Source organism: Cygnus olor, chromosome 4 (assembly GCF_009769625.2).
Source record: "Cygnus olor isolate bCygOlo1 chromosome 4, bCygOlo1.pri.v2, whole genome shotgun sequence".
NCBI lineage: Eukaryota > Metazoa > Chordata > Aves > Anseriformes > Anatidae > Cygnus > Cygnus olor.
The window spans coordinates 46,689,753-46,700,102 of NC_049172.1; the positions used below are offsets into that span (position 1 = coordinate 46,689,753).

General features: G+C 40.2%; 1 protein-coding gene across 2 annotated transcripts in view; it reads right to left on the bottom strand.

Moving 5' to 3' along the window:
* Positions 1–8,060, bottom strand: part of CFAP299 (cilia and flagella associated protein 299) — a 191,827-nt gene extending 183,767 nt beyond the window's left edge. Inside the window, exon 1 of one of the 2 annotated variants that reach the window (XM_040555849.1) lies at positions 7,671–8,060. In XM_040555849.1, coding sequence (XP_040411783.1) covers positions 7,671–7,798 — 128 coding nt within the window. In that variant the 5' untranslated portion in view covers positions 7,799–8,060. The remainder of the gene's footprint in view (positions 1–7,670) is intronic. The other variant, XM_040555850.1, reaches the window with a different exon arrangement.
* Positions 8,061–10,350: the final 2,290 nt, after the last annotated feature.

Here is a 10,350-nt window from a genome sequence, read left to right on the forward strand (position 1 = left end):
GCGTGGGCGAATATTTCCTCTAATTTGTTAATTATTTTATCTAGGAGTGATTAAAATGGTGGATAGTTATTAACATCAGAAGGTATAACACTAAGAAGAGGGAAAAGTTGGACCTAGCTTCAGTATCGCAATGTATTTCAGACAAAGACTAACAGCCAGTTTAACTCTCTAGAGGTTTTCCATATATTTTCTTCAACAAAATGCTTGGCTTTATTTTTTTTATTATTATTATTATTCCATCACTGGAAGAAGAGAAAGACATTTGCTTGCATCTCGAAGCACAACTGTTAAGACAACCATGCCCTGCAGAATTTCATGCTATGGAAAGCTAGATCCTGGACTTGGAAATGCAGTTCACCTGAAAACACCTGTTTCTCTTTCGTGTAAGCTCAAGACAGAGAGAAAAGTTAAAGGAGAGAAGAATGTTCCATCTGCCTTGTGGACAAGCCTACAAATGTTGTGATAACTAGAGTGTCAATGTAAGAACTAGAACGTCCAGCCTGCATCATTTCAGAAATCCTCATGGCTTTTTTCCCCTTAAGGTTAACACAATGTGATGAATCACGCAATCGTTTAAAGAAAACAATATTATTTCAGAGGTAAGCAATTTTCTTTTAATACATGATAACAAATGAACTTACTGTGGCAACTACAGAATCTTTTGCAGCAAGTCCTGCTCTGCAGTGGAAAAGACTTTGTGTTGCTACCAGGTTCAGCTCTGGTGTAAGAAAGTATTTCATTCACTGTAACAGAATTACTCAAAGTGAAAAGCTCTTCTGACATTTCTAGAGACAAAGCTCTCTAAGTCACTCTTGGGAAGTCACGCTGTCACCTGCCAATCGTGGTCATGGGCCAGTATTGCATTCTAAAATTAAGAGACTACAAACAAACAAACAGACAACACAGCTTCTTACAGGAAGGAGGGCAGGAATGGGACTACAGAAACTCAGAAGGACCTGTTATGGGAATAGTTCTATCTTTCTTCACCCACTAATAAGACCGCTTTAATTTTATTTTAAATGCAAACTGAATCTTCATAGTGATTTCTCTCCCAGTCATCATGCCAACTTTATTCAACCATAAATTTAATATACTCCTATCACAAAGATGCAATATTATTGATGTTTAAAGCTACAAGAAGCAATGAAGAGTGGCAGAGGCTTCTGTTAGGTTTATAGCACACAAGACAGACCTTGTCCCAGTAAAAAAGATTTTATTAGTCTTAAATATAAAATCCCTGAAAGTGCTATCAGAACTTCATTTCAATATCAGCAAAATTAGCATTTATGGTATATGGTGTGGAAGCGTTGCCCAACACCTGCCTACACTATGCTCACTCACTAGAAGCCAGGGCTATTTTTCTTTCAAGTTCAGTGAAATCCTCAGAACAGAGCTATGACAAACCCTGAAGCAACCTGGCCAAAATGTCGGGTTAATTGCTTCCCGTAGCTCACCACCACAAGCAGCAAAATAATGACTTCACTTTTCTTAGCAGCTGTCATCTTGCCTCCATTTGTTTTCTCATTTCAGCTGGGAAAGCAGCATCAGAGCAAAATTTCTATCAGTGGACAGAGGAATTCTGCATGTTGGTCATTGTATCCAGGCTTTGCAGCCACAATGGGTTTTCTCACTCAACAGCAACAACTTCTTGCCAACTTTAGGCTAATGCTTAGTGGACAAGGTTTTTGCTCCTTAGGCGCTCTTAAAAAGCGGCAGTCATGCCAGCCTGTCATGCCACTCATCACCATCCTCTTCAGGACATGCCTTCCCTTCCCGTGCCAACTTCTGCCTGCCACTTGTTCACTGTGGGAGACACTGGGATGATGCCCTCAGTAATAAGCTTCATCTTCTGGTTCACCTCAAAAAGGTCAGGCAGTTGGGCTAGATGGTTGTGGAAGGAGTCCCCAGTCTTCTTGCATCTTCGCTGATGGCCTCCAGTGAGCAAGAAACAACTTAATAAAGGAAAACTGCCTCCAGTTCTCTTCTTTTGCTATTGGACATGTGAAGTGCCTTCCCATTACAAAAAACTTTAACTGTCCAGATCCTGTAATTTTGATTGTTTTCATGTTAGTTGTAACAATAACCAAGACCTATTTGGCACACAACTGCACTGAAGCTTGCTATTGAACAACTCAGTCACTTTTAAGTGTACTGGCCTGTCATTCAGGGGCCTCTGGAATGTTTAAGTGCATAATCAGTGATTTCTGAGGTCATCTTCCCAAACAGCACAGGACTGCAGATACCACATACACGATACATTGTCCTCAACTAAAACAAAAATAAAACAAATTCTCATACTACTGCACAAGTCTTCAGTTCACAGGGACTCTTTTTTAACCGAAGCTTAACGTGCCATTGCTGGCAATAGCAATTTCACATGTAAGAGTATTTTTTTCCACAGTTGTATTCTTTAATGACTTTGTTTCTGGGCAGAAGACACAGCCACCCAAACCACAAAGCACAGATTTCCAACCTATCTAGAATAGAGCTGTGCCAACTTTGAACCATGATCTAAAGTTTCTGTAACTGCCTGACAACCTCCAACTTGTCAAGTTCCACAGCCTTGCATTATTTACCTGTGATGCCTGTGTTCTTTCAGGCCCAACATAAATCAGATGTAAGTCACTTTCTGCATATTCCAGTTCCTGGGAATCTTTGTGGATAAAGTTACAGACCACTTGCTTCACAAGCTACAGGAATAGCATATTTTACTGTTGTTTTTTCTTGTTTTGTTTTTCAGTTCAGCTCTGGAAAGGACACTTGCAACACACATGTCAAAACGTGTACTTGGTTATACATCATACATGCCGCAAAAGGAAAAAGATGACTCGTTCCTGTGGTCTTGCAGATTGCTAGCCAAAAATTGACTACAGTATTGGCTTGTTTCTCATCCAGCATTTGTGATCTATTCCAATTTAACCTACGGCTTGGCTAGTTCACCTCTTTTTCCCTTCTTTAGTTGTTGTTAAAAAATCATCTACCAATGGTCTTTCCTCACACTGGGACTTGAACTACTATTAAATTCAGTGTCCCCAGCACAATTTCGTAGTTTCTTCACTTTCTTCATTGACCACTTCTTCCTTACTCAACATACATGGTACTGCTGTGTGGTGTTCCCTGGCATTTCTTAGAGAAGAGCACCACAATAGATTTTAATAACTACCTGGAAATGTTGAAGTTGCCAATGCAAATCCCAGAACACAAGTGAGATACCCTCAGTGAGACAATGCTCTTCCTACATTTCAGTCTACAAGCATCCCTTATGAACAAAAGGTTTTGCTTCTCAGTTCAGATGCAACACTTCATTTCCATTAGGAAAATAAAAATCTATTTTCTTCTCCCTGCTCAGTGTGTGTGTGTGTGTGTCGGGGGGGGGGGGGGGGGGGTAGAGTGTGTAAGTTTGACACTTCTCTTCCTGTTCAACCTTCAACCAAATATCTGTCCAACCAAGCATCCAAGTGGTATTTTCAGTATTAAAATTCAAAGAAAATTATTTCAAGATAATATCTACTAGCTCTTTACAGCCCTATTTTTAACATTAGAACTCTTCACATCCTTTCTTAAATCAGAATCTTTAAGTTATGAGAGGGATACTTTCTTTCTATCAAACAGAAAGAACTACCTTCCTCAAACTAGGAAAACAACAGAAAACAGTAGCAAGACATACCCTGAAAAGTAATTCAAAACAATAAATCTGTTAATAGTTTGTTAGGACACGAAGTTAAGTTCAAAATCTGTGCTTTAGAAAAATATATTTCCAAGAACAGATGATAAAATTTGTCCTCACTAACCTTATGTTCTTAGAAATTGATGCATAGCCCTTTTTGGATTAAAAAAAAAGAAAAGGTTTTAAGAAAGATTAGCATTTACCGGTACCACCCCAGGCTTTTCTAGTCACCCACACCTTTACAGATTTATCTGAGAGCAAATCATCTGCAGTACAACGAAATAGTCAAGTCTATAAACTTGGTCTGAAGCCCCCAACTCACATAAGGCCCAGAGCTACCACACTGGAAGAGATGTGTAACGTACTTGGCAGAACTGTACTACAAGTGTTTTCTTTTAAAAGAAGATACTTAGTACATCTGGCAACATGGTTAAAATAAATAAATGTACTGACAATCCTCTGGGGAAAACTTTTTAGGGGAGAAAATAGCAGTTTGAATGGCTCAGCTTGATATGTTTTCAGAAATGGCCCAGCTTTTACAACCCTCCAAGAAGATCCGTTGTAAAGAATCGAATCCTTTCAGTGACACAAAAAGCAGAAGTCAATTGAAAAAGAAAAGATAAAAAAGAAAGCTCACAGTGGAAAAGTAGGATAACGCAAATACATAAGCATTGGAAAATCTAACACTACAAAACAGGGAGACAGTGTCACATACTGCTTTATTTTAAAATAAAATTTATATAATCATAGAAAAACAAAGGCCAACAGAATAGAATCCACTGAAGACAGAGCTACGACTTAAGAAGTCTTGGATTTGAAACTTCTAATAAAAACTATTTCTTCCTGTATTGACACCCAGCACAGCCTAAATCAGTATCCTTATTTCTATTCATCTCTTACCTCATCTTTCAAATCTTTTTTTGGGGACTTTGCACCTAACGCTCTGTTCCTATTGTAGTGCTATCGTATCGTAACACTGAGATTTTGGCTTGAACTCTTGGTCTCAAGGCAGACTTTGTAAGAAACTGTTCTGCTTTTCAGTGCATTAGCCATGACAACATTTTCTCTGTAAAATAAATATTTTCCATAGTGAAATGCAGGTGCAAGAGAAAAAGTCAAGTACAGCACAGGAATCTTTTTCAAACTGAGTACAAATGTAATTTTTTTAAGTTTTAGGTCATTCTAGTGCATCAAAAATGTTTTGGGGCTGTGCAAATGAAAATGCTTTATCCCTCTGACAACCCTGTCTTTATCAGAGGGAATCACAGCTATAAACCTGCAAATTCAACTTGTCCGTTTTGGCTCTGAACTAAGCAACATCGAAACCACGCTGCCAGTATGAAACAACCTCGTTGTTTGTATGGCCCTGGGAACCAGAAAGCGAGGTCTTTTCAGCAGCATAGCATTACACCTACACAGGCAAGGTGCAGCACGTCCTGCCAGTGCACAAACACCCCTACTTCAGACAGCTGGCTCACACAGTACTATCACAGGTCACCAGCTTTTATATCTTCAGGCTCCCACAGCACACGAAGCAAAATTTTAGTCTGTGCTCTCAATTCAGATTCAAGAGGAACTTAAATTCTTCCCCTGGTGCAACACTCCAAAAGCAAGAATGCCCACAGAAATGATGCTCCTGCAGCCACTCTGAACTAACATGCAAGATTTGGTACAAAATCCTTGTGCCTCACTGGAAGTAGGCAACAGCCCTGAGCAGCACAGGTAATCTGGTTATACAGCTCTCTAACCCAAGTCAGGCATGCCGATGAAATCAGGTTCTGTTCCTCAGATACTGCCATAGTATGTCCTTCTTTATAGTACTACCGACGTACAGGCCTGTCAGGATTCATCCATGAGAACTGGCATACCAATATCCTTAACCATTCCAACTTCAATGCAAATGAACTATTAACCTTCTTGACTTCTTTCTGTAGTGCAATTAACTAGACAAAGCCTTTTATCACCCAGTATATTTATCAAATAAAGTGCAGCTTCAAATCAGCCTTCTGGTTTTAGGTCCAAGAAGAGCAAGGTTGTGCCCAGAAATCAAACAGATGCATGGACTGCTGTCAGCTCATACTTGCAATTAACTCAATATCTGGCACAATATAAACACAGCAATAAAAAAAAATCTGGTCTGAAGATCTCATTAAAACAGTGCAAAATCTATTTAATGCTGTTTCTGAAAGTCTTTAGATCATTACTTAAAGGTGCAGTTCAAATAAAAAGTAAAAACAATAAAACCCATAGATAAAAGTCTGTCTTTTCTGTTTCCTGTGTTTAAAGAAAAAGAACAACTATCTGAAATAAGTTTCTGCAATTCACGTGGGTTGAACCTGCCAGCTGCTTTGGAAAATGAATCAAGCAAAGTCAATGTTCTATGATGTGACAAGCAGTACAGTAGAGAGGCGAGAAAGTATTGTTTTCAGGACAGGTTTCAGACAGAAGAACAGCAAAACCTTAAAACTAAACTACGAAATTATTCCAAATGTTGCTTAAAAATAATAGTTGACTACATCCTATAAGCATATTCACAGTTAGTCCTAGCACAGTAACCAATAACTTAAGCTAGGTTAACTCTTCCACACATCGATCCACTTCCGTCTTGCTCTCCGAGCAGTAACATACTTGAAGCTGCAGCACAAAGCATGTATCTAAGCTCAGGCCAATACCAAGTCCTGCTGCCATCCTAGGACCTGTTCAGCACTCTGTTGAGTGTTCAGCACTCTTAATGTTGTGCTTCTTGTAGCACAATTAAAAAGTGAGTTTTAAATTCCAGATGTTTGAATTACATCCAGATGGCATATTTGTAAAAATAAATTTGTTATAAGATCTACTTTTCTTTCTCAAGTATTTAATATTTAAAGAATGATATATGATGCAGTCAAAAACAAGCCTTCTTTAATCCATTTACAAATAACAATCCTGTACCTCACCTTCATTCTTCTACACTGACAACATAACACTTTGATGCACTGATTACAGAATTAGGCAACTCTCTTCAACTTTTGTTAAAATCTGTTTGACCTTTCATGTAGTATACCCATCGTGTTTTTCTTTTAACTAGAGAAAAAACACACTCTGGTAAAAAGTTACAAAAAGAAATCAAAATCATATACAGAAACGTATCTAATGTTTGAGGTAAGAAGTAGGTGCCAAGCTTCCACATGGTTAGTCACACTTCTCCCTTGGCATGTAAGCCAGTGTCACCTTGTGGTGGTTCCTGCAGGCAGCCCCTTCAACAGAGATGCTCGTATCACCCGTGCCCCTTCCCAAACCTTCCATGTGTTTGCCCAACCACGGACACATCACAGCACCACGGCTCTCCAAGAAGTGCATTTAAGCCCTCGACATGAGTTAACACTGTTGCAAGAACCATGGATGTCAGCTATCAATGCAAAACATGGCAGCTAAAGACTCATCTGTCCTGTTCACTAACCTAAGACTCTTTTCTCTCCAACACCAGTGACTCAACATTCAGTACCACTAGTTCTCATGCACATGCTTAATTTAAGCACTTAACTCTGAAGCACTTAATTAACTCCGTGGGAGGGCTCACTGGGCCTGAAGTCTAATGCTGTGAAATAGCACGCACACTGAGTATCTCACTTTGTGTCTACACAAACCATTATGCCGCTATGGAATGTGTTCTTCTAGAAAACCCACCCATGACACTAGTTACACATCTGACAAAAATGCAGCAAGTTACCTCAATTCCCATTAATTATCCATTTTCTCTCACCACATCCTTAACCTTTCCAGAAAAAAAACTCTACAGCTGTTGGAGTCATTCTTGGAAGTACATTAAAACACCCTTCCCTCAGAACACACGAGGGTGAGCACTGAGGGCATGAAGCAGCTCCTGCCCAAACCCACACATCATGGCCCTAAAAAGATGACAGTGTTCAAGCCAGGTGAACACAGCTAACACCAGCTCCGCGAACAACTGCACGTAGCGGAGCGCTAGCACTGCTTGCTCCTGACAAACAGCAGAGTGACTCACCATGTGTTTCCCTCTAACACACCCCAGCAAAGTCTGGCCAGGAGAGCTGCCTTCAGCAACACGAGCGTCCCAGCAGCAACACGACTTCCAGCAGCACCAGACAGAAAGATGACTGGTCCTATCTGCATGCAGGGTGCTGCCGTAGCTCCAATGCAGCTCTGCAACAGAGCTAACAAACTTCCACGTGCCAGTCAGCAAAATAATCAACAGTAATGCCACACACAGCCTTTCTGCTCTCTCATTAGGGAAACCTGACTGATCAGTAAAATGAAAACAGCCCCTTGAGCTTAGTGATAGCTGAGTCAGCCTCTGCTACTGTGGAAGGCTATCTGTAAACATCCTTTAAATATCTCTAACACCTGCAGCTTTGGGGTAACAGTCAAGTTGTTTTAAGAATTGTTTGTACCCTTTTCCCTCAGAAAGCAACCTATTTACATCTATGTCAGCACAGAGCCCTTCCCTTGATTCTATCTGGCATCCTCTACTGACACTCAGAACCTTTTGTGAGTGCAGGTGTATAAGTAGAATAGCTTCAGTTAATTGCAGTGTTGCCCACAGCATGTCTCTGATCAGTGGCTGCTGTGCACCTGCAGCAATAAAATACCAAGAGAGATAATGTACTGAATTTTAATCACATGTTGCTGCATTACATATTACACTGTTTAAAAACATTTCCTTTATTCCTGAGCTGTTTGTAAAAGGGTGTTACCAATTAAGCACGAATAGCCTGGGGAGTGATATTACAGTTCAGACAATTTGGTTACAGTGACTAAGTGGAGAAAAGCAGCTTGATAGCAGCTGGTATTTTTCTTATATGGATAACATAATAATAGGACATTTATTCACGCATCTTTGCGAGAGGAAGGGAGCTGGAGTAGTTTAAAGACTCTTGCCACACTATGTGATATTACTGTGTAGCCCAAAATGATTCACAGTTCAATACAGAAGCTAAAATGAAAACAATCAGTATGGAGGAATAAAAAACAAAATTAAGAGGCACATGAGTGGCAAAATGTTCCCAGAAAAACACTTGATTTCAGTCATGCTTCTCTGTGTAGGAGAGACAGGGAGACAGCCTGTGCCATCGTACACGTAACTTGTAAGAACATGTAAAAGGCAAAACTGCACACTGGCTTTAAAAGCACAGCCTCTGAAATACCACCCCATTGCTGAGAACATTTTTTTCACATCCACGACAACACCACCAAACAATTTTAGGGCAATTTGAGTGTGCGTTAAAGGCCTTTGCTGAAAATGATGTGCAGGACAAGAAAAGAACATTCTTTAGCATCTGGCCATATATAACAGAGATCCCGAGCTCCACACATCCTGTCAGTTTCTTGGTTTACTTATGAAACCACAGTGCACCCCTGAGGAATGGTACAGCTGATTTTGTCATGCTCTGGCAACTTTGCAGACTGGGATAGGAGGTTGGGATAAGAGATTTAGCGCTAGCTCCCCAACGGCAGGAGGGATTGCTATTGCCAGCAGCCTGTGCAGGAATATACTCAAGAGCAAACTCCCAGAATCCCATTTTACTCTTTCGCTGCCACAAAAGGAGGATCATTACTTACCGCCCCTTCTGTTTGGTCAACCTGCAAATCAGAGTGTAAAAGGAAACATAGTGCCCCTCTTGCTTTTCTGCACTCACGTGGCAAGCAGGTACAGGCTGCAATCTCCAAATGGATCCACACAACACTTGGCAGATGCACTGAAGTAAAATCAAGTCTGAATAATCCAAACGAAAGATTCTCCTGCTTGCAAGACTAGAATTTAATTAACAGCAGCCAAATGTATGAGACAGGGTGTCACCTTGAACTACTGGAGTGCCAAATGGAACATGATTCCAGAAAGGTCCCCATGCCTCGCATCTTCCTCCATTATAACATAATTGATAAATGCAGCCTTATTTCTAAACCTACGTCAGGTAAATACCCTTAAAAGGGTTTTCCCTTTGATAATTTAGGTTGTAAACACAAAAATAGAAGATATTCAATCAGAACAATCCACCTGGACAGTAATTCTTGAGCCACAGAAGGTGCTTACTACAAAGCATGATAATAAGGGGGAACATTCACAGGTGTGTGTTTCTACCCCTGTGCACAGACAGATGTGAAAACAAGCTATAGCCATTCACTCCCTTACACTGTTGCCAAAATATGCTAAATGGGGAAAAATAAACAAGTAAAGCTAAGAGAAAGGTGAGATACATTTAAAGTGCACTTGATTTCCTCTTCCAGGGGCTCCTGAAGATGCAAAACTAAACTTAACAACTAGGAAAGCATGTTAAAAATAGTCCTGCAAGTGGAAAAGGACAGCAAATACTGGCAGCAATAAAAGCAAAAGACTTCAGAAAATGGCAAAAGAAATAAGAAGAGATTACAACAGCAAACCAGCAGAGAAAGAACCCCATAAACCAGGTGTCAGGTCAGAAAAATGCACCCACTCCAAACATGGTTAATCAGGCAATAATGACAGAAGACTCTCAAGGACACACTTCTCATTATGAAATTTCCTGACTATGTCTGCAGTGCAATGACAACTTGGGGGAACGAAAGCACTTGCAAACTAGCAGCCTGCTTGATTAACGGTGAGTTGGGTGGAATTTGAGCTACTACTCTAACAGTGTTGTAGAAATAGCTGCTAATAATAAATCATAACCTTACATTCACCAGAAACT